Below are 25,218 nucleotides of genomic sequence, written 5' to 3' on the forward strand. Positions count from 1 at the left end.
ACAACATCTCACCTTCAAAATTTAATCATCTGCAAATTGCAGAACTGCTTCTTCAGTTAGTTCTTTTTCTGTTCTGGCTTTGTGTTTGAGAAATTGCAGTTACCTTTGTAATCAAGTTCTTGGTTTAGCTTATAAATATTATTTAATATTGGTTCAGGTACCATTACAAAATGGGAAAATGAGCAATCACTTAAAAGCAGAGGACAAAGAAATCAAGAAGAAACTCCAACAGTCAAAAGGCTATTGTGTATTGTATATTTTCTCTTATACCTGTAGAATCAAAAAAACTGTTGAAAAAGACCTTGAAGATCATAAGAGTCCAAATTGATGTTGTCTGATTTGATGTCTCAAACTGGGTGATTCTCATTTTCAGAATTGAGAAGAGGCAGAGCAGAACTCATTTTTAGCCCCATTGTTAATCACAGAGGCATTTGAACAGCAGTGAGAAGGGATTCTATAAAAAACAGGGTATTTTCTTAGAATCAGCTTCCCCTAATCCCTTCCAGTCATCGTGAGTCTGTCACTTTCTATGAATTGAGGACAGCATTTGGATGTAGAGAGAATGAGCACCCACCTGTGAGGAAGGGCTGTGTGAAACAGGGAAAGAAGAGGGAGTTAGAGCATTGTCTTAATGTGGAAGTGAGAAAACAAGGCAAGATGAATGTGGAAAACAGAATATTTGTTGTCAGCTTTTTGTCCTGTTCATGCCAGTGTCAAATTTTCATGGGTGCCTTCCCTTCCCCTTCCCCTATTCCCTTCTCTTTCCCATTTTCCATAAAGGAACAGTTTAACCTCAGCCAAATTTTCAGCCTCACAAAGGCAAAACAAGGTCAATTAAAATAAACTTAAGTATATATCATTTTTTCCTCTTGGCATGTTTGTCTCATAAAAAGTGAGGGTGTTTATTTATTTTTTTTTTTTTTTTGGCTTTTGTAGAAATCTAATCCAAAATGAAAAGTACATTAGATAGAGTAAAATTGATATGTTGGTTGACCTCCAGGTAGTGGGGAAGAGCACGGTGTTGAGGTTGAGTGAGGTTTTTCATGTGCAAAAAACCACTGTATTTTGTAGTTCTGTGAGTTTGAAAAAAGATAATTTCAAGTGATTTTAGCTTTGAGAATTTACAAAAAATGTAAATTTTTGTTCTCTTTGTATTGTATAATAAAAAGCAGTTTTGTTGAAAATTCATTACAAAATAAATTACTAAGTTGTTATTCTTTTAAGTTATGTAATATTTGGCTTCTAAAATTTCCTCTGTGCATCGAAACTGGCCTTTTGTCTTTTCCTGAGGAACATTTTTTGAGTAATCCATAAAATAATTTTTTAAATAACTGATGACTGTATGGGTGCAGGAGAGAAGTGCAGTTTTATGAAATCTTTCATCTAAGACCTAATTTGGATAGAATCACCTGTACATGAAATCAGAAAATTAACGTGTGCTGGGTAGTTGGGCAAACATGTCTGTAAGCCAAAGCTGCCTCTGCAAATATTGGATTTCTTTCTAAAGGAGATCTTGCATTATTTGACATTTATGAAAAACTGTCAGAGTTTTATGTGAAACATGTAGTGACATTTCTTGTAGCAAATGTATGTTATTTTACATTTATGTTAAATCCCATATGGGGGCATTTCTACGTGTATATGTATGAATGTATCTCAGTATATTTGAAATGAGAACTGCAAATCAGACTGCAGATTTGTGCCCTCTAATTTGGAGGTTTGTAGTCTGACCATGTTCACTTGAGATTTAAATATCTTTCAAGATATTCAAGCTTGATTACTTGGCTTCACCTGAATAATGTAGCTTAGAATGAAGGCTTTTATCTGGGTAGCTGTTTTTGTATTAGGACTAAAAATTCCTACCACTTCCAAGATGTTTTGTAGAGTAAAATGTGCATTTTAGAAGTTTCAAAGGTTTTTTTGACCAGTATTTTTAAAAGCTGGCATAATTTATAAAGTGGAGGTTCAGCTACAGACTGTGGGGCTTGGCTTTAGGGGGGATCATAGTTAGGGGATGTTGCTTGAGCAATGACATGGATAGAGGATATTTGCAGCAAAGCCATCTGGAGCTGTGGAATGACCAAAGCTGTCTGTGGCACTGAGGGGACAAAATCCTTCACCCTTTGGCCCTGGGCTTTGGACACTGGGAATGCTGAGCTGGAACCACAGGTGCTGAGCCACAGGTGTGCTGGGACAAAGTGCATCTCTTTAAAAACCTCAGCAGAGAGTGTGGTCCTCTGTCTCTTTTATTTTCACACAGAATCTCAGAAGTGAAAAAACAGATCTTCAGGCTTCGCAAAGTAAAGAGCTTTGGGAAGAGTGTATTTGTCATTATGTTTAATTTGCACATACCTCACCAAAGAAAAGGCCAGGGGAGCCAGGCCGAGTACACAGCTGTACAGGCAGCTCAACTAATTGCCTCTCCATCCTCAACCTCATTTATCTTCATTTCTTCCCAATTATACCAAATTATCAATAGTCTCTGTTGCATCAGAGTCTTAATCCCCTTTATTCAGGCAGCATTAGATAGTGGCAGATGAATTCTTGGAGGGAGTCAGGGTAAACAGCCATGAAATGCCACCTCTGGCAGATGGCATTGCTCACAAGAAATGTGACAAAACATTTGGAATTTGTTACCAGGCATTGGTATGAGAAGGCAAGCTGTCAATATTTTTTTAAATGATAATCAAGGTGGTGCATACTTATACCACAAGCAGAAATGAATCTTGTCCAAAACCTCAAGCTTAGTTAAGTTCAGCTTGGCACTGTGCTATTCTGTTTTGTTGCAGAAGCCTCTCACTTTCTCTTCTTAAGAAATAGTTTCACTTTATCTGGTATTAATATCAACATTTTAATAATGTTTGTTCTGATGGTAGTTGTTGTTTATTGCTTTGTGTGGCTCAGAAAGAAATTCTAGCTTGAAGACGTAGAGTATCCTTTACAGAATAACAAGTTTAGGAATGGTTTATTTGGCGTTACTGGTCAGTTCTAGGGGTTGGATCCTGCTCCTTAGAGAAGCTAATGCTAAACTCCCACTGGTATTCCTGGAGGAGAATTATTCTAGAGGTGGTGGGAATACCCAGTGGCTAAGCTTGCAGAATGAGAAAAATGATCTGAAAAGCAAAGATGGATTAAATGTGTGAGGTGGATCCAAGTGCTGTGCTAGGAGCCTGTTCATATATTACTGTGAGCACAAATGAAAGTGGTTGTGAAAGAAGTACAAAGTTGGCTGCTAATGTAGTTCCAGGGTTTTTTGAGTGTTATTTTTAGGCTGGCATTAAGTGAAACACAGTAGATGTCCCTGCTGACCTTTTCTGTGAATTGGGTTCACCCACGGGCTCTCCTGGTTTTGGCAGCACTCTCAGTTTTTTTGGAAGTCAGTAGTATTTTGTGCAAGGGGTCAACTGTCAGATGTAAGAAATGGAATTAACGTATGCCTGGCCTGAGTTCCCATCCTGACACACCTTGGTGGGGCTGTGCAAGAGGCTGCAGCCACTGATCCTTTGTGGAAACCAGGACTGTGGCACTAAATCTCACTAGAGACCTTCTTCTGTGTAAAAGTGTGTTGGGCATCCCTCAGCAGCCTCTCATTCTCTGGTCACATCTCCAGTGAGTTTTGTGCAGGTGCTGGAAGTTTGGAAAACTGTCCAGGTGTACATTAAAGCCACAGATTTTATTTAATGCTTTCAAGCCATACTCTGCATTATATAGAGTTCTCTTAGTATTAGGAGATCTTGGAAAGATTATAAATACATCATCCATTTATGTCACTGCAGATTAACTCAGCAGATTGCCATCTGTAACTTGAACTGTTCTTAATAATTATTTCAAAGAAATGGTAAATGATGAATTGTCGAAGCTCAAATAATCTGATTTTGTAGTTACCTGTCTGCCCTGGATGTCAAGATATTCTCAAAGCCTCTCAGAATGAAACTAAACTATCTGCTGAGTTAGAGTCATGGTAAAAATACACAGTATTTTATCTCAGTGGTTCTTCCAGTAAGTTGTTAAATATGGGGAAATATTAAGTAATTTTTAAAAAGGCAGAAAATTGTAAATTGTGGTGAGTGAGGGCGTGGGTGATTATCATCACTGGAATACAAATCCTGGTTCCCTGCTTGCTGGTGGCTGCAGTAGTGGACTTCAGAGGGATGTATACTTCATCCTTTCTGGCAGGCAGCCCTGCAAACTGTATTCAAGATCTGAAAGTTAAGCTGTTTTATTTCTGGCTTGTGCATCATCAACAGTAATAAAAACATGACAGACCAGAATTTTGACCTTCTTTCTCTCTGTGAAATGAACGTGTTTCTGAAGGCAGGCTGTAGTCCTGCAGTAGAAAACAGGTTTTTTGTTGACGGTCCTTAACCAGAATAGATGCTGTGTTCTAGTACATCATTCTTATCTTTGTATAGAAAAATAAAACAGTTGTCACACAGTTGTTACTAAAAATGTTAGCAATAAATGTACTTCATGTTCTGTAGAAGAAGCTGAATAGAGTTTTATAACTTAATATTTAATCCACTACAAGAACTAGGAGCTGTCAGAGGAAGACAGCAAATGCCAAGTTAACCCTCCCAAAACACACCTTCAAATAACACCAGGTGTTTTTCACATAGTGCAAGCACAGGTATCTAACTCTGAGAGGTGTTTGTGAGTACCAGTGCATTTTAGTGACAATTGTTATAAGGGTTCATGTCTAATTTTCTGTAAATCTGATGTTTCATCTTGCTAAATGTAACTTTTACAGGGTGCTGTGGTTGTGGAAGTTGAGCCGCTGAGGTGTGTTTGGTGTTTTGGAGTTCAGCTGGAGGTGCTGAAGGTGATCCTGAAGTTTAGTTGATGCAAGTTTGTTCATCTTTCACAGAAAGCAGTAGAAAACACTTGGTTGAATTTTAGGAGCATTTTTGTGGATCCAGTTTGCAGGGATGAATGGCTGTTGTCTGGTGTGAGAGAGGGAGGCGGTTTCCTGTTGTTCAGGCGCTGGACACCAGCACCTGGCTGTAATGGTGAGATCTCGTTTTGGCTGGAAAGGCCCAGGGAGGGACAGTCACACCTGCCAAGGTCCCTGGCACTGAGGAGACTTGGCTGGGGCTGAGCTTCAGCACCAGGCTCATCCATCAGCACGTGGGAACCTCAGAGCACATTTCATTTACCACCTCCTTGTTTCTTTGTTCACTTTAAAGGAAGCAGTTGATGTTTTGGGAGGGATGGTTGGGTTCCTAGATAAATATTGCAACCCTGCTTTTATAGTTTCAAAAAGTATCTTCCTGAAATTAATTGTTCTTAATTAAATTGGCATAAAATATTCTGACATATTCCCAGTTACCTTGAATGTCCCGTTTGCTGTGAAATAAACTTTGATTTTGCTGTCATCAAGACTTTTTGAAAAGTTTAGAAATGATATTCAGATTTCAGATGCCTTCTTATTGTGTAATTATCAACAGATTACTTCACCTAAGTCCTGACAGACATATTTTTTAAGTATGACTGACTGATGGACAGATTGGGAATTGCTGAATTAATGGGCACATTTCAAAGCCTTGGCAGGGCTAAGCAGTAATTACATCTGCTGAACCACTTGATAAGTTTTTGGAAGTAGCCCAGTAAAGCCATCACTGGATTTCTTGAGCTTTAATATCTTACCCTACACACTTTCATGGCTTTCTTGTAGGGTACACTCCAAAAGTTGATACAGCCAAATACACACAGCCAGATAAATCCATGGATTAAAGCTTTAAATGCATTTCAGATTTGCCATTTAGATTTCCAGATGGTTGTAATGATTTGGGGGGCTGATTGGAAATCTTGTTCCCATTTTTAAAGTTGAGCATTTCATTTGGGAGTAATAAGGGACCAAAGAAAATGTCCACCTTTGCATGGCCTCTGTAAATGACATTATCTACTGCCAATACAAGGAACAGAATTTGGGGTTAAATGGGTCAGAATCTTGAGCCAGAGCAGTTTTATGGTTTTCTGACAGGAAGGTGGCACTTGACCAGGAATGAAAGCTGGGTGGTGTCTTCCTGACCTTCCTGCAGTGAGAGTCTCAGTTTTCGACCTAATCTTGTCTTCCTGGGACACTCAAAGGTTGATACCATGAAAATGTTGACAGAAAGTTGTAGGCTGAAATGTTTTCGCAGGAGATATTCTGTGTAGGCCAAGAAAGGGACCATTTTTCCCAATGTCAGGGTGAGGTTGGGGTATTGGTAAAACAGTCTGGAAACACAAGGATTAGGAGTGTTGGCAAAAAGGCCTCTTGTTATTTTGGGAATCATGTGGTTCTGTATAATCCAAAAATTTTCAAAGGCCCTGTATGTGCTGGACACTCACAAGAAGTTAGAGGTGAGAAATACTTTGGAATTACCAGTGCTGAAATAGCAATGCATGGAATACTTTTTTCTTCACAGCTGTTGTTGTGCTTAATATGCCCAACAGGATGAAAAATGTGCTTAAAAATAATTTGGGAATAGAATTGGCCAGTGAAGATGGTATTGCTTTTTACAATTGGAGTTCAATTTTTCTGGAATGTATCACAAGGAAAAGTAAAATGACAGACATAGATTGAAACAGTGTGGTTGTGGAATTTGAAGGTAGCTCTGACAGAGAGGATTTCATTTAGCTCAACCAGACAGATTTAAGGCTGATAAAATGAATTTGAAACCAAATGAAAAGAAACTGTCACCGAATTGAACTGTGATTACTTTCTGGATATCTTTCAATACCTAAAACCAAGACACTGATTTAATCACTACAGATATGTCTTCACCAAAAGAAAAAAAAAAACCCAACAAACGAACAACAGATTTTGGGGTTTTGTTCTGAAGAATGGAAATGCACAGAGAGGCTTATTGCTAGAAAACTTCTGGATTTAAGAGTTGCCTTAAAAAATTGCTAAAGTTAATAATGGGTGAGTAGCAGCATTTTCAGAAAAACTGAAGCTGAGCTTATTGCTTGCATTTCCTTCAAATAAATAAAACTAAACTTTAACAGAGACACTTTGTGATGGTAAATCACCTCCCAGTGGGGCTGTGGGAGGTCTGTCACTGACAGCAGGTAAATGTATTGCTTGTGCTGATTTTCCCTGTTTGTTCATGGTACCTGTGATTTAACTCCTAAATTCACCTGATTTCTGCGTGGTTGAACATTAATTCATGCACTGCTAAATAACTTCTCTGAAATAACCTGTTCAGACTGGTGAATCCCAGATTTCCTTTATTACACAAATAACCTGTGCCCAAATCCACACGGGGTCCATCTTTATGTGTGCCCTGCACTGCATTTCCCTGGACACTGCAGCCACTCAGGCCTTTTGTTAACCCCCGTTGTGCTTTCAGCTGCAGCTCTGAAGGCAGAGCCTGCAGCACAGCTCTGCTGCTCTCAGCTGGGTGGGGGGGGCAGCCCAGACTTCTTTTCTTTCCCCCTTCCTCCAGGTGTTGGTGAGGAGCCCACGAGCTCTGTGCCTGCACCTGCCGAGCATCAGGAGCTCTGGGGCTGCAGGTCCTTTCTGTCTTTCCCTTCTCTAATGCTGAGAACAGCCTGTGCTGGGACAAGATCGACCAGAATGCAAACAAGATAAGGAAAAATCGCCTTTCTGTCCTTCAGTTTTCTCTGTTGGAGGGAAGGTCATGTGGGTAGTGGGTAAGAGCATCAAACATAAAGCTTTTGGTAAAGTGTATAAATGATGTATTGGCATTTTGACAAATAACTTCTGGGTGCTGTAATAATATTCCTATGACACTCATGTATCAAGTTACTTGTATTTTAAAATGAAATATTCTTTCTCATATAAAATAAATAAGTTTTATTTCCCTTCATATAAAAGAGGTAGGTCCCATTGCAGTTTCCTGTTGTCTCATTTTTCATAGGAGTGTATGTTTATTTTTTCTATATATTTTTCCCTTTATATTTTATATACCTAAAGAAATTACTTAAAATACATCTCTGTATGTACTGTAAGCTCATCATACAAAATACAGAATTGAAAATAAAAAAAATTAAAATCAAAATGTGATGTCTTTGCCTTATGGATGGCACCTGTTTGGACAAAAAATGGCGATGAAGAGAAATCTGAAAAATTGTGGTTAAACATGAATTTGAAGCATTAAGAAAGATTCAGTTTTTATGGATGTATTCACTTATAATTGTTATGGCAACAAAGAATTAGAAAATACACATTGATATGTTGCATGTCAGATATGTATTTGCTGATCAAACATGCTGACAATTGTGTTACCAAATAAGAAAATTGTATGCTCAAAAATAAATACCTTTTTTTAACGCTGCATGGCAATTAAAGGACTGAGTGTACCAGCACAGGTTTGCATGTCACATACTTGGTTTTCACTGTGAATCTGCTTCAGGCTTGCTGTAAATTTGTATGTAATCTTTTTCTTACCGTATGGGCATAGATACTCCAGGGAAGAATGCACATTTTTTTTGTAAATGGTTATTTTTTAACTGTGCAGAGGGACTGTGGGTAGGATGGATCAAGGGTGTCTGTGCTGTAGGGCACCAGGGGTAGGACCAGGAGCCCTGACTCGTTTCCAGTTCAGTTTCCTCAACAGGAGCTTCCTAATTCTGCCCCTCAGCTTTCCCAGCTGGAGCTGACCACACTGTCCTTATAAAACACTTCACACCTGAGCAGTTCTAGGTAAGAACTGCTCTAATTATTATTTCATTTTTAAGAGGCCTCCTACTACATAGGAAATGCAGTCCAGATGGAGAGATGGAGCTGTTATCTGTGGGACACTGCAGGCTAAGGATGCATTTCATTTTACATCACTTTTATTATACATCGTGCACTCAGCTGTATTTTTTTCTTTCTCTAAGGAGGAGTGATAGGGAACATAAGAATACAGGAATGGTCTGTAGAGATAAGTGTATTGCAATTTATTCTTGGGTTGCTGGCACTGAATACTGGAGCAGATTTACAAGTGGAATTTGCAGAGGGGAAAAGTTATTGTTGTCCCCATCTGTAAAGAGAACTGGTCCAATGATTTGGACTGTGTGACATAATTTAAATTCAGTTTCCCCTTCCATTGCAGATTTCTTGGGTTTCCTTAAGCAAGTCACTTTTCTTCACAGGGCAGTTCTCCATCTGTAAATTGGGAATAATGGAATTTTCCTGCAGCATGTGCAGCTGTTGTAGAGCTGGGCTCAGAGAGCTGGGGGGGCTCTGCTATTGCAGCCTCAGGGCCACGAGGCTCTGCAAGGCAAGAGAAACTTCCAGAATTAACCAAATGAGCTGAGTTTAGACCGTCTGTGCCTAGGGCTGGAACTACCCAGGGCAGAGGAACACAGGGAGAGGGAAACTTTCAGATGAAGACTCAGTTTTTTTCTTTTCATTCAGAAATCCCAACAAACTACCTTTGGCCCAATTTTTGGGGCCAGTGCCCTGATATGTGAAATTACAGCTACAAAATGTGTTCCTAAGCAAAAAATTAATGGAAAAGTATGTGTGTTTTTTGAGGAAGAATAGAGTGTAAACGTTAAATTTGTTGAAAAAGCGTATGCAGAAAATTTAAGACTCACTGTTGAAATCAAATGCTCGACATTACCTCCGAAAGTCCTTCATAAATCATACATTTAACTTCTGAAACACACCAAATAATAGCACCCCAGATTCACAATAGTCAAAGTGAACAACTTCCACACTAAATAGCAGTCAAATGTTATTTGAAAGAGCTGATATACAGTATATTAAATAACAAAGATGCTGACACAGCCTTGACTGTAGTAATTCTAATTACTGCACTATGCCATGCTACATTATATCACATGGCATAATTTAGTGTATCTTTCTTTGTCAGTGTATTACTCATCATTTTACAAATTACAGCTCTTTTATAGGAAGGTAATTCATGCTTGGACATAGTGCTAAAATGATGGAATGTTTTCCTTTTTTCTCAATCACTGATCTTTCAAACTTTTGCATTTAGCAGTATTAATCATGTTTATTAGCCAAGTGTTGTCATAAAGAATGGAATTTCTCTGTTACTTTCATATTCAATTAAAATGTTTTTTTCATGCTGCCTCTATCTGCTGCACTCCAGTAATCTATTTACTTATTCTAATTGAGATCCTTGTTCATAAATTCAAAACAAAATCAATACTGCAGTTACATGTTTTTCTAACAATCTATAATCTAAGTGACTCCTGAGAGGGGAGTGATCTTAAAATACCTTTTAACTCTAGAAATGTTCAGCCTAACTTGTTTTTTAGGTGTTCTGTTTTGTGGACCAGATGTATTTTGGGATTCACTAACATGGTCTACTTAAGCTGCTGTTTAAAAGGAATTTGTTATTCTAGTGTGTAATACTGAAACAACTACAGTCTTTAAAATTGCTGCAGAAGACCAGACAGAGATTTGAGACACCAAGTGCTCAGTTTTCTAGACTTTGTGTTTGTTGTAGACAGTAATTACTATGCATAATAGATATCTGGACTGAAATTGCTGGATATTGATGATTTCCAAGCACAGCCTGTGCCCAGCTCATTTAAGCCACAAAGTGAAGAGTTTCACATGGGCCATCCCCAGGGTCAGGCCCAGCAGTGGAGGGGGAGCTCAAAGATAACCAAGCTTGAGGATAAACTGTAATAAATAAACTGTAGTAAATCTTCAGGGCTGAATTCCAGCTGCAGTGTGGTGACACTGGAGGAAGGGAATGGCTAAATGCCTCCAGCAGTGACAGTGCAGGCACCTGGTGTGCACAGGGGTGGACTCAGATGAATGTTTGGCAGGGACTGGTGGCCTTGTGTCCTGTGATAGCAGGAGATAGTGACTGTCAGATATTCCCGTTCTGATAATTCATTTAATCATGACTGATGATTTCATCCTCAAACATTTCGCTTTTCCTGTTTCTACAAACCAATATTTTGAAAGTAGGTGATGCTGAAAGTGTCTAAAAGGTTTTTTTTTTCCTGATACTTCTTTATTAATTTATTTCTTGAAAAATTCAGGTGCAGGTTCAGGTGCTGTACCTGTGCCAGGTACTCAGCTGTGGTAAGGAGCGTTGACTCATTGCCAACCAAGCAAAATATCTCTGAATAAAGGTGCATGCCACTCATGGTTTGCTTTGCCCTGTTCTGCAGGTGGGAGTGAATCCTCCTGGGACAAAGACAAGCTGCAGTCCCCCATCACGACAGGATCCCAGCACAGCATTGGTCACCCCACGCTGTCAGGGCAGTCCAGCCTTGGGAGTGCACACCCGCTCAGCCCTCTCCAGCAGAACCACCTGCTCACCAACAGTACGTACCGGGATCCTGCTGGGAAAAAAGAGTGCCCAGAGCCCTGCTGGGAGCTGGGCTTGCCTTCCTTCCCAGCCTCGGGGAGGGGAGAGATGATGGGAGACACGTGAGTGACAGGAGGGTCAGGCCTTCCACTGCCAGCTGCACTTGTGTCTCATGTCCAAGCCACCCTCTGCCATCAGTCCAAGTCCAAGTGGCTATTCCCTCTTGGAATACTCGGTCACTCACCACTGGGTTTGGGACTGTCAGTCTTTAATTGCCATTTCCATGGCATGGATTGAAAGGAAAAATAATCATAAAGTTGCTTAAAATCTTAGCTATGTGAGAAAATTCTCTTCCAGATGGAAATGCTGACCCACCAAATAAAATACAAGAGCAAGGAATAAATGCAAGATGTCCAGTTAAAAGGCCATGCACTGAACCCAGCTATCCAAAACAACTGGAATAAAATGACACAGGCTGGATTTGGAACTTGGAGCTCCCCAAAAAGCCATCTCTTTTCTTTCCCTTAGGAAGGGAGCAGGTGGGAAGCCATCAGTTCCACTTCTGTGCACCCAGAGAGGGAAGGAAGGGAAGGAAAAAGTGTTCCAAGAAAGATGTTTGGGATTAACATTTTAAAAATTAGTGAGGAGTAAAGTTATTCCTGTAGTTGATGGTGGATGAAGAATGAAAAGCTCATTATTTATGAACTCTTGTTGCTTGTTTAAGCTCTTTATTCTCCAAGTTCTCAAAGTTAATTTTTGGTGTTAGTTTTAGTGGATGAGTGACATTTCTGGCTACTTAACACCATTTTTGGAGTAGTCAGTTCAATCTCCTCTGCCAGGCCCCAGACCCAAGAAAATGAGAGCTATTGAAATGACTCCTACAAAATGAGCCTGCTTTGTTTGTGGGAAGGTGTGGACCTGAGCATTTTGTATTAAGTGTCGGTAGTTAAAAATCACCAGGTCATAGGACTCAAATTCTCTGAGGTTTGTCCTTTCAATTTATATTCTTGCATAATTCAATATCTGGATTTCTTTTACACACAAGCATGTCGTGTTCTTTGCTCTTAAGGATATTTTCCAGTGGATTTTGTAGTAGGTGAATGTCTATAGGCTGTTAAAGGGTTTACTGGATGTCAGACATTATGCCCAATGATTTGCAAGTGCAGGATATATTTTCCTCATAGTCCTCTGAAATGTTTGACGGATTGTGTCTTAAAACTGGTGATGTGCTGTTAAATTCTGTTTGTAGTTTGCATTTAGTTTGCATGTCAATTGGACTTTAAGTAGACATACAACTCAATGTGGCCAGATGGTGTCTGGGAGTTTTGGAACTCTATAGAGGATGAGGAAAGATTATTGGGCTGTTAAGGGATATCTGCAGGGGAACAAAGGCTTGTGGATGCAGGCACTGGAGGGATTGTCAGAGTGGTTTGAAGGGAAGGGAGATGTATGTGGGCATTGCTTATTGCCTATCATAATTAATATTGGCGTGGATCGTCATATAAAATAGAGAGTGAGTCATTAGACATCACAGTTGTTGATCATGATATGCTCATGTTTAACAGGAATAGTGTGGGAGCTGGGAATATTGCAATTCTGCCTTTCCTGGTGGGCACTGTGGTGTTTTGATATCATTGGAGTCAAATTCTGTAGGAATAACATAAGATATGTCAGTCAGTGGTATTTTTTATTGTTAGTCCTCTCATGCACCAAAATGGTGACTAGCCTTCTCCTTTGCAATAGTTAGGATAAACCCAAAAGTTGAAAACTTTTTAACAATAAACAATCTCAATGGCTTTTGGTAACGACTAGCTCTATGTTTGTGTTATTTAATACTTGCACCTGAATTTTTAAATGAGGATTTCTAATCTAAATGTCATTTTGAAAAATAGTAAGACATTTTTGTCTGGCAGAATGAGTCCTCATTTTTGGTTTTTTTTTCTGAAAAATTAATTTTGGATTCCCGATAGTAGCTATCTTCAAGTGGTCTCTCTAAAGAACTCCTGAATGCACAATAACCTGAACAGTTTTTTCAATGAATTGATGTCTTAGTCTTTATTTCCACTGCAGTCATTACTAAGTACAAGAAGTAATACACATGCTGAAATGGATATTAATGAAGTACGAGAATCCAATTCTTGCTAGCAGTAACTTCACCTTTTTGGCAATGTCAAGATCTGAAAGTTGATCCAAATAAATTTCATCCCTTCTTAAATTGGTTTATATCCATGGCAGAAGACAATTTAAAGTGACATTTTGAAAATTAAAACCTCTGGCAACAATTTTAACCTCTCATTACATGTTGCAGTTCACAGACCTTCTGTACAATTGCTCAGTGGTGTCTGTAGTCCAAGGCACAGCCTCCTGGATTCAAAAAATAGAATATAATAATTCAGTGTAACATTGCTGAGAAGTGGTAATAGGAAGAAGTCTTGGTAGAAGTGTATGATCAGATAAAGTAATAAATATTTGTCAACATTGATATGTTGGAAAACATACAAATTATATGCATGTTTTGTGGGGTTTTTTCCTTCTTTATTTCTCTTAACTAAAGAAATCACTGAACTGGCGCAGTCGTATATTCATTTTCTGTCACTGCCCAGCTGTGTGTTCCTCTCCCCAGCACAAACCAGCCTTTCCTGGGCTGCACAGACAATCACCCGCTGTGCAACCCCAGAACCCATAAGATTTGCTGCTGTTGGGTTTGAGTGGTGGGTGTTAGAGTGGGATGTGGCACCCTTGCAGGGTGTCCCAGTGATGTGGTGGATGTTGTGGGCTCTCAGGGTGTCCCAGGGGACATGGTGGATGGTGGATGTTGCAGTGGGATGTGGGCCCTCAGGGTGTCCCAGGGATATGGTGGATGTTGTGGCCCTCGGCGTGTCCCAGTGACATGGTGGATGTTGTGGCCCTCAGGGTGTGACAGGGATATGGTGGATGTTGTGGGCTCTCAGGGTGTCCCAGTGACATGGTGGATGTTGTGGCCCTCAGGGTGTTCCAGGGACATGGCAGATGGTATGAGCTCTCAGGGTGTCTCAGTGACACAGTGGATGTTGTGGGCTCTCAGGGTGTCCCAGTGACACAGTGGATGTTGTGGCCCTCAGGGTGTTCCAGGGACATGGCAGATGGTATGAGCTCTCAGGGTGTCTCAGTGACACAGTGGATGTTGTGGGCTCTCAGGGTGTCCCAGTGACATGGTGGATGTTGTGGCCCTCAGGGTGTCCCAGTGACATGGTGGATGTTGTGGGCTCTCAGGGTGTCTCAGTGACATGGTTGATGTTGTGGGCTCTCAGGGTGTCCCAGGGATATGGTGGGTGTTGTGGCCCTCAGGGTGTCCCAGTGACATGGTGGGTGTTGTGGCCCTCAGGGTGTCCCAGTGACATGGTGGGTGTTGTGGCCCTCAGGGTGTCCCAGTGACATGGTGGGTGTTGTGGCCCTCGGGCTGCCCAAGTGACGTGTCCATGCTCTCCGCAGGGATAGACCTGCCCTTCATGATGATGCCGCACCCCCTGCTCCCCGTCAGCCTCCCCCCGGCCTCGGTGGCCATGGCCATGAACCAGATGAACCATCTGAACACCATCGCCAACATGGCCGCGGCGGCGCAGATGCACAGCCCCCTCTCCAGGGCAGGGGCCTCCGTCATCAAGGTAAGGCTTCCTCGTGGCTTGCAGAGATTTGCAGTGGCTCTCTCGGGAGGAGAAGGACGAGGCACTGAGTTCACACTGCTCCAGCTCACCTGGGCTGCTCCCGACACTGAGCAATACCCACCACTGCAGCCAAGGAGTTCAGCTGCTCTGATCTGTCCGTGAGTCTGTAATGTCATTAAAAATGGACACTGACACTCACTACAGGCTAGAGTAAGATCTCTGAAAGCGTAATAACTCTCCTAAAATGCTGTTTAAAGTCAAATTTAAGAGAAAATGCTGTAGGACATGACGAGAATTCTAGTGCACTGCAAATCCGGAGCAGGTAAATAGCAAAGAAAATCATCACAAGTACTGTAGTGAGGCTGAAAAACGAAACAGGAATTCTAGCAGTGCAAAACCAGAGCAGGTAAACACCTGAGTAAATTATCACAAGTACTCTAGTGAGTAGAATCTCTGGTAGCCAAACCTGAACTTCCTTCTGGTTGGTTAAAACATGTTTGTATTTTGAAAGGCGTGTTGTAGTCTCTGCCAAGTAGGCTGTTGAGGAAGGTTCTTGCCTGTGTGGAGAGCTGTTGTCCTGCCACACACTCAAAAATGCATTAAAACAAGGAATTTTCAAAATAGAAGTGTGTAGGATCAGTGTATGTGAAGGATTGGTGTGATGGGATTCTCTAAAACAGTGTGTCCACTTTTTACTGAGCAAAAATTAAAGGTGTTAGCAGTCTGACGTGTGTGTGTGTGTATTTGCATGCACATGTGGGTTTCTTGTTGACAAAGTAAAATGTTGTCAGCTTTGAAAGTTCATTAGTTTAATCCATTTTTCTTTGGGTTTAAACATATGAGTCTGTAGAGCTATCTGTTCTGGAAAGTAAATGTCTTCAATATTTGTGTTCATTTACACTCACCTACCCCCGTCACTCTAGAATCTTTCTGAGTTGCTATATTCTTACAGCTCTGTCTGATTAGCTGAACTGATTTGCTCTCATATCTTTATTGTAAAATATCTTAATTTTCATGTGTCATTATTTTATCATTGAGAAAATCACTGTTCCCAACACTACAGTCCAGTTGTGAGAATACATTAGGGAGGGTTGTGTTGTGCTTCCTTTTGTCACAGGCTGGTGCTTCAAGAGATTCTGTTTCTAAATCAAGCAGGGAAAGAAACTCGCAGTGACCAAGCACGTGTTTATTGTTCATGCCCATGTGTTCTGATAGCAGCATCCTCTCAAGGGGGACAGCAAATATCCCTTGTCACATCACTGCAATAAAATTCTACATCCTTCTTTTGTTGAGGTTCTGAGGAGGTTTGTTTTCCTTCTGATTTGCTTTCTGGCCCTAAGCATCTCCAAAATTGCTTCAGGTTGTTTCTCTTTTTTACTGAGAATCCACTTCCAGATTAGGGCAAATGTTGTTCTGAATGCTTTGGTTTTGTTGATTTATTTTTCGTTGGATTCTAGGGAGGCTGGGAAAATTCAGGGGTGACATTTCCCATTAGGATCCCCAGTTAGGATTAAGATGTGTAAAAACTTCTCTTTATCATCATTGTACTTGCACAGTTGTTGGCTGGATGGAGAAAACATTTCTCTCTGATGTCCAGCTGTATATTAGTTAATGCAAGTCATTAAACTGTTAGAAATTAGTTGAGATTCCATTCATTTTAAACCATAACCTTTTCTTTAAGTGTTCAGAGACCTCTTGACAAAACCCTAATTTAAACACACCAGTGGAATATTTGTAGCAGCAAGTAAACTTGCAGAAGCTTTGATTGTATTCTAAATGTTACCAGTATATCAACATGAAGATTAAATTCGTATTTGTAAACAGTGCCAGACCTTGTAATTTAAACTGCAGTTTTTGCAGGCAGCTGGGTTTCAGGGTGTTATTTAGCAGACCCTTGCTGATGTGAGTTACTCATTTACAGCAATTTTTTCCCCAACACCTGCACCAGAGGAGACACAATATCTCCACAGCAACACGAGGTCTGGCCAGCACTCTGGTGGGAATTATTTCCTCTCATGTTGCAGAGGAAAATGCACCAGTAGCCAACGTGACAGAGGCAGAGTGGGAGTCCTTTGCTGTGTTACTCTCACCTGTCAAGTGGTGCTGCATCTTTCTCTAGTTTGCCCTGAGTGCTGAAAGTGTAGATGAATTTTATTACAGTGTGAGGCTCCTTTTGTCCTTTCCTTCCCTAATGTACAATCATCCAGCACAGAATGATGACCAGTTAACATGAAATTCTTTTACAAAATGAACCATGTTAAAAAAAATAAAGAAAAGTGTTGCTGTTCCTGCTGTCAGTAATGCTTTTATTATAGGACATTATTTAAGTGCATTTAATAAGTACAAAACATAGCTAGTTTTCAACAGAATGCAATCCCAGCATCATGTTTTTACTTAAAATGGGAGAAATGAATGGAATATATTGAGTGTGTGTCTGTTTCCATAGTCTGATGACTGAAATACCACTTGGCCTGTTTTCTATAGGTGTGAGAATCAGCTGCTTTATAAGGTTTTGAATGAAGTCATTATGCTTTTTATATCACGTTTGCCATTTAGAAATAAGCTGTTCTACCAAGATATGCATGATCAGCAAAGTTAACATTTAGTGCTCCAGAAAGAAATGTCATAACTATGAAACTTGATTTCTCCCTGACAGGAACATCATAAATTAGGGAGGCACAATGGCCAGGCTCACAAAACCTTCTTAGCCATCTCTAACATGATGTGATGTGATTACAGCAGCACCAGCAGCACTGTGGCTGTAGGTCTGGCCGTGCCCCTGTGATAAATCCAGCCTTGCAGGGATTTACTGCACATCTGAAGAAGCTTGCTGGGTTTGAAACTTGGCTCAAATGGCTTAGGAGAATCTCTGTTGTCGAGGGTCTCATATGGCCAAAGCAAAATTTGACAGGGACACTGAGTTCACCACCCTCTCTCTTCTCCCTCCTGCATCCAGTTCTTGTTATTTCTTCATTTTCAGAGGTGTTCTTTAGCTGGACCTGCTCTGCAATCCAGGAATGGCCTGGATGTCAAATGGGGATCAGTCTGGGGTGGAATTTGACTAAGTACACTTGAGTCATGGTTTGGGCTAGAAAGAGCAGCGAATGCTCAAGGCCAGGCTGGGGGGAGTACCTCTGGAAGGTGTCCTTGCACCTGTCAGGGTTGGAGTGAGGTGACCTTTAAGGTCCTTCCACCCCAAACCAGTTTGTGATTCTATGATTTAATGTAGCAGTTTACTGTCACACAATAATTTTGTTCCTGAAACTCAGAAAAACCTACTCAGTGGCAATATTTTCAAAAGGAAAGTTGTGCTGAACCCTTAACAGACAAGTGAGAGGATTTTTCACTGAAGTTTTTGAAACGCTCAGCTTCAGAGAGCAGTAGCTACATAATGTAAAGATTTTTATTTTACAGTGCACCAGTAACAAATATGACCTTCCATGGCTAAAAACATAGTGATTTACACAATTCCAGCCAAAGAGCAGGGAGAGGGCAGGGGAGAGGTTTGGGGTTAGGAAGGTGGAGGGAAGGGAAGGCTGGCAAGAGCCAAGTCTGGAGCTGTGACTTTGATAATCTTGGACTGTTCACTGAAAGGCCACTTTCCCTGATGTGCTTGGGAACAGGCTGGTGGGAAACACTGAAACACTGGCTTAGGCTGAGCTTGAAATTCTGGGAACCAAACCCAAACCAGGGCCTTAAGCTGCTCCTTTTGTGTTAGATATGCAAAGAGTACTGAGAGTAGTGAGGCAAAACTTCATGCCAGAGATCTGAGACTTATCTTCTCCCAAATTAACCCTGCTTCTCATTTTACTTACCTAACATATTTTCCAGCCTGCTTCCTCCTCTTGCTCATGTCTCACCCTCTTCCTCCTCGTGCTCCCTCCTTTTCCTCCTGGCAAACAGCCTCTTTGGAGCTGCTGAGGGATGTGCTTCTCCTGAGTAGGAGTAGTTCTGAAAATTGGTTTCCTGCTGTCCATTTTTCTTCTGTTGTCATCCCCTCATGCTTGCTGTATTCCTGCTTTTCTCTTATCTTTCTTGCTCTCATCGAAGTCCCAGTTAGGAACAAATGGTGCTTTTGTTGAGTGCAAATGGGAAACACAGAAAAAAAACCAAAAAAAGTAATTAAAATGCTTTTAAAAAATACAGCATTTTTATTTTCATATTTTGTAATTCCTTGAGAATTTCACCCCGATGCACTTTAGAAACTAATCTGATAAACTGAGCAAAGCATTATTTGTACAGTGGGATCTAGACATGCAGTAGAGATTCCTGAATCTCCTTCTCTTTGAGTTTTGTTTTTCTCCTGATTTTGTGGGATTGTTAAGGCATTTGTAAAGGGTGTATATGACATGATTTTAAATTCCCTGAAGAGAGTACAGATGGGCTGTGTAATTATTGCTGAGAGGTGCTATTTTTCTGTGTGCTCTACAACTCACATTCATAATATTTACCTGACAGCCAGAAAAATGTGGCCATCTCAGAATGCTCTGAAACATTTCTTCTCACAATAGAAACATTTCCCATTACAGAATTTCTAACATCAGTAATTTCATATTTCTCTGTGCATTCAATCCATTATGAATTGTTTTCAGAATAGGGCAACATTTATAAAATAAAGCTTCTCTACAATGTATATGATTTTTCATATTGTTGGATTTATTCTGTCCTGTTCCATAGCAGACAGCTTATTATGTTGGAGGTGTGACATGGGAGACACAGGAGTTTGTTTGCTTCTTAGAAGGTTAATTTTTGTAGCTGTATTTGAGGTGAAGGAGGAATGAGTGTGCAGGTTTGGATCTCTTTATTCAGTGATTCAGAGAAATTACTCTGCTGGGAGATGTTCAGATCCTTTCAAATTGCATTAAATACCCTTCTTATCTCCTCCTTCAGAGGGAGGCTGTCCCTCTCCCTGCAATGCCAAGAGCACCTGGCTCCTTACCACCCTTATTGAGAGGTTTTAAGCATTGAAAACTTACTTTAAACTTCCAAGTGGAAAAAAAAATCCAATCAGAAACATCTCTTTTTGCAGAGCTTGCAAAGGAAAATTGTTAGGCCAAGCACATCTAAGCTCTTAGTTCTGGCTCAGATCTCTTTAGTATTAGCTTAGTCATTTGCATTTGTCCTTAATAACTGATATGGCTCTAACATAGATGAGGTAGAGCATTTTCATCATTAGTCCTGGGAGTGCCTTTCCTCCCTTCCATGGCAGCACTGGGTGACACAATTCAGGAGAGGGGCACAAGTCCCAAGTTTTCACCGTGAGATCCTTTCCAGCTTCAGGCACTGTTGTGCTCTCAGATGGAAAGTAAAACATCAAGATCTTAATCCAGGAGTGAAGGTTTCCATGGCTGTCCCAGTGACTGCTAATTTAAGAAATGGGGAAGAAGGCAGCTCCTGTTTGGCTGTTTCCCAACACCATCTGATTAGCTGCACTTCTCTGTTTGGCTGAGCAGCTGGCAATTAATGGATTGATAGGAAGTAGTCACAAGGTAATGGAATTAGTGAGTGAACATCTGGTATTAAAATCAGTAAATGTAGGAGTTTTTTATGATTTCTTAAATTCTGTGAGGAAAATAATTGCCAGTTGACTGCAACTGAAACAACTGTATGTACACAGTGGGAAAAAAGGTGCATTTTAAATGGCAAAGTACATATTTTAGGCGAATGACTTCCCCTGTACACTGCAAAAGATGAATGGGATCCAGCTGGCTTTCAGACACACAGATCCTATCTTGGTTTTTAGACCAGCTGTTTACCTTGTTCATCTCCAGTACCTACAGCAATCACAGGTACTGTAAGTAGCTCAGAAGACCAACAAGTCACTCCCAGTCTTTGTGTGTGCTCATTTCCAGGGTGGAATGACTCAAAATCCAAACCAAACTGCTCTTCTCTAGCCCAGAAATGGCTGTGACCATCCTAGTTCTTGTTGGCATCAGTTCAGGTGTAGCACAGCTCCTGCTTCCTGTGGCAGGGGTACTCTTTTCCTTGGAAGGGCCTAAATTGAGTAGTCCATCAGTTAGGGACTGTAAACTTGAGAGCAGTATTAAAAATGTGCTGGTTACGAGGATTCAAACAGCATTAGTATCAAGTAGGGTCAATTGGAAAGAAATACATCTTATTATTAGATAAAAAAGGAAGTGTTAGCAATTCAGTTCATTGCTGACTGGAATTGTGAATTGTGTTAACTTTTCTTGTTCTTCTCACTTGCTGAGGATGGGATTCAGCCAGGGAGGGGGGAGCCGAGGTAGCTCAGCAGGGAATTGGAGCTGGAGACTCTGCCTGCCCATCCTGGCTTCACAAACCCCTCCAGGGATCGGGCTCTGGTTTTTAGTTTGTTTTCTTTTTTATTTTTTCTGTGTAGTCCATTTTGAGGATTTGCATGGAGATCTGGCAACCACTGGGAGGTTGAGGTGTGGCACAATGAAGATCCCAGTGTGCAAGTTAATGTTGGGATTTTTTTCTGCCAGTTCCTCTTGTTTTTCCATCATGGTCAACATCAGAAATCTTTCTTACAACTCTTGAAAACTCTAATGTAGGCCTAAAACCAGTATAATCTCCATTTTACCTTCCTTTCCACTGTATTAGATAGGGTGAATTCCAGCCACTGCAGAGCCTTGTAGAGTAGAGCAGCAGCACCTCAATTAAATATGAAATATCAAGATAAATGTGTGAATAAAACATCGAGGACTCAGACAAACTTCCAAAACCTGCTTGTCAGCAGTGAAATGCCACTAAATCCTCTAGGAACTCATTAATAGATTAACATTTGGAAGAGTAATTACAACTACATTACAACTAAGAATAAAGAAAAATAAAAAGGAAAATCTAGCAGCATCATTTCTCTAAACTCTTGACATAAAAGGAAGATCAATACTATAAAAAAAAAGCAGAGGTAAGGAATTAAGGTCAAGATGATTATGTCAAAAATAGGTAAGCTGTTCATATATATTTCAAATAAAACTACTGTGTAGTATTTGCTATTACTGGTGTGGACTACTCCCTCACAGGGGAGGGAAGAGGGATATTGAGCTGAAATCAAGGATCTGTCTGGAAATTGGGTGAGTTCATGACTTCAGTGCCATTAAGCTAAATCACAACTAAAATCAACAATGTCAAGCTTTGTAGCTGCATTTTCTGAGGCAGAGAAGGACACTGATTTTAGTGAGACAAATATATTACCCTTCAAGAGGATTAAATACTGGAAAAGTCCTTTTTGAGAATTTATGTTACAGCTCTGTAAAGGAAGGAAGAAAGATGAGATAAAGTAGGTACTGTAGGTAGATAAATAGGTGAGATCTTGAGAAGTATTTTCATTTTTCATAAAATTCTCACAATCTGTAGAACCCTTATGTATAATTCATTCAATTATAACCTGGAATATTAATCTTGCACATTTATGAATAGGAATAAATATAAATGGAGAAAATATTACTTTATTTGGGAATGTTGCTTTATTACTGTGAGTTTACCTAGTGTGTGACCAGGCTGCTCTGCAGGGTGCAGGGGGAACAGAGCCATTTTCAAGGGGAAAAAAAATTATGAAAAGTAACGAGGTTGTAAAATACATAGATGACAAATCAAATGAAGTCATCAATGTGTAAAACATAATGTTAAGATTTTAGATTTGCAATTTTCCTATTTAAATGCCCTCATTGATTTGTTACAAATACTGTTAACCCTGTGTTTGGAAAATGGTGAGGACATTATCACTTGTGTTCTCATTTGTAATAAAATAGATTAACTTGCTGTGAAATTTTAACTAGGCTGAGACACAACAGTAGCTACCTAATGAACCAGAGCACATTGCTGTTAAGTAGCTAAATAGATGCATACTGATTACAGGACTGAAAAATGGATCTGTTTACCAGCAAAAGAAGAGTCTGCTCATAGCATTATTCATTATAGGAGGGGAAATTCAGCATATTTCCACATAAACATTTAGAAATGGACAATTTCTTGATCCATATGCAGCCTCACATGGTAATACTCCATCCTCATTTGGAGCATATATGATACAAGGGGAATTTCAGCTCCTTTGTTGCTTATAGGGAAAGCTCTGCCTTCCCTGTGCCTGTACATTGGTGTAGCTGGTAAGACATTAGATCAAGGAATAATCAACTAATTCTCTTAGAAAGTGACTCACTGTGTGATTAAGATGGACATTATTATTTGACACTTCTACTTCTGCCTGAAGATTTCAAACCAAGACCCTGAGTCTGAAGGCAAATTACTCCTAGCAGAGATTATTTCATAGTGAGAGACAATGGGAAATACAGTTACCAGAAGGAGCTGGAATACTTTGCTTTTCCAAATCATCAGCTTTTGAATTACTCAAATAACTCCCATTTAAGATGACATATATGGCTGTTTGTGTGATATCAAAGTGTTAATTCCTAGTCATATTTGTTCATAGGGTTTTTTTGCAGAACAGTTGGCATGTCCTCTCCTTGGCTATTCATTTTCATGGTTGCAGTAGACAATGAAATTTACTTAAACTATGCACTCTTCTGTAAAATTAATCATTTCAAAATGATATCTTAATTGTAAATTGAGTGCTCTTTGTGGTTAAAAGAGAGGAAATAGTGCCAAAGAGGACTGTTAAAACTGAAATCCATGCAAATGAAATTGCAGTCAGAGTTGTAACCTGTTAGCAGGAACCTGTTTGGATGCTATTATTTGCACAAAGGTAAAAAACACACAGGATTTATATGTGTATGGTTTGTTATTTAGGACGGTACTTTTTGGGGTAAGAGTGTGACTTTTAAAATCAACTCAGTAAGCAGCACATCCACAAAGTCCCAGCTCCCTTTTACTCATCTGTTCATCTCTGCAGCCTCCAAACCCTCTCTTTTGGAGGCCAAAAGGATGAAAACACAGGAGAGTTTAAGCTCTTGGACCTTTTTTTTCCTCCCACAGAATATGAAAAATCATTTGGATAAAACAATTCAGTTTTCAAAATCATAAAAACTTTTGTGACTCAATATAATAGACTCATATCTGTTAAATATTAGCATTAAAAGTCTCCCTTTCAGATCTATTAGTTACTGTACGTTCATTAAATAACAGATAATTAGTGAAACTGATCCATTGAGGATTAGCAGCTATGTAATAGATACACATCTGTTACATGGCTTTGGGGCTGGCTTGTTATTTAATGTACAATAACAATCCTATTAAAACCAGGTCCGGTGCCATGTCCTCAGCTGGTGTGGTTGGAATAGGGAAATGCTATCCCATGCTCTGAGGAGGATCCAATCTCCTGTTCCCTTTGCATAACTCGCAGAAGTACCTGTAAATACAAAGATGAGATGGGAGAGGGATGGGTTTAATGGGTAACAGAATATTCTTGTTGGTCCTGCTGGCGGTGTAATTAATGAATTGCCATGATACATCCAAACAGCAGCTTTTGTATCAGGGATTTATAATGGAAAAACTTCTAGGAGCCACCGTGTGCTTCCCAAAGCTACATTATTGATTCAAGCTCCCACCTAGAAAACTGCATAAAAACTTCAGGTGCTAGTGAGTTTATTTTCCAGAATACACAGTAAATTACTACCAAGGAGCCAGATTGAATATTCCTAATGAAACATCTTCAGAATAGGTTAGAAAGGCAGAAAGATTGCAAAATTCCTTTGAGACAACTTTCCCAGATGAACTGTAATTGTGATTTTTAGTGAGGTGGAGGCAAGAGAATCTCTTTTTTTAAAAGAAGGAAGTTAGATTTCAGTTCTGAGTTTGCACAGGAAGCAGCTGATTGCCAGGAATGAGGGTGACTACAGAGGTTCAGTTTCTGGAGTTCTGTAAATTCAACCATTTTTTCTCATTGGTGTCTCCCCCTTGGAATTACAACTTGAAGGACTTGGATAGAGGTGTTAAAACAGAGGAGGCACTTTAGAAGAAAAATATCTGGAGTAACTCAGTCCCTGATTGTCCCTTTCAGTACATTCTCATTTTCTCTTGGTTCTGGGAACAGGAATGAAGGGCACTGAATTTTTTAATTAGAAGTGTGTGTGTGAAAACATTGGGTTGAGAGTATCTCAAGTGGTCTCACAATCTCTTGTCTTAAGGATGAATTTTTACTTATTCCTTGTTTGTCTGACCTGTTCCTAAAGATTTTTACTGATGAAAATTCCATGGCATCTTCAGGCAATTTGCAAGTATAGATACACAGAAATACAGAATTTAAATTTGCCTCTTTTTTTTTATTTTTTACCTTTTTTTTTCCTCCTCAACTCAAGTACTATATATATTTAAATTAGAGGTTAGTATCAAAGTTTCTTGTGCAAATATAAATGTGACATTTTGCAAGCAGACTCTTGTTTTGGTTAACCACTGGTGCTTTT

General features: G+C 40.0%; 1 protein-coding gene across 4 annotated transcripts in view; it reads left to right on the forward strand.

The window, feature by feature from the left end:
• Positions 1-25,218, forward strand: part of DACH2 (dachshund family transcription factor 2) — a 247,642-nt gene that overhangs the window by 175,962 nt on the left and 46,462 nt on the right. For all 4 annotated transcript variants that reach the window (XM_053955838.1, XM_053955840.1, XM_053955839.1 and 1 more), the window contains exons 4-5: positions 11,092-11,247; positions 14,703-14,875. In XM_053955838.1, coding sequence (XP_053811813.1) covers positions 11,092-11,247; positions 14,703-14,875 — 329 coding nt within the window. The remainder of the gene's footprint in view (positions 1-11,091; positions 11,248-14,702; positions 14,876-25,218) is intronic.

This window comes from Vidua chalybeata, chromosome 14 (genome assembly GCF_026979565.1).
Source record: "Vidua chalybeata isolate OUT-0048 chromosome 14, bVidCha1 merged haplotype, whole genome shotgun sequence".
NCBI classification, from domain to species: domain Eukaryota; kingdom Metazoa; phylum Chordata; class Aves; order Passeriformes; family Viduidae; genus Vidua; species Vidua chalybeata.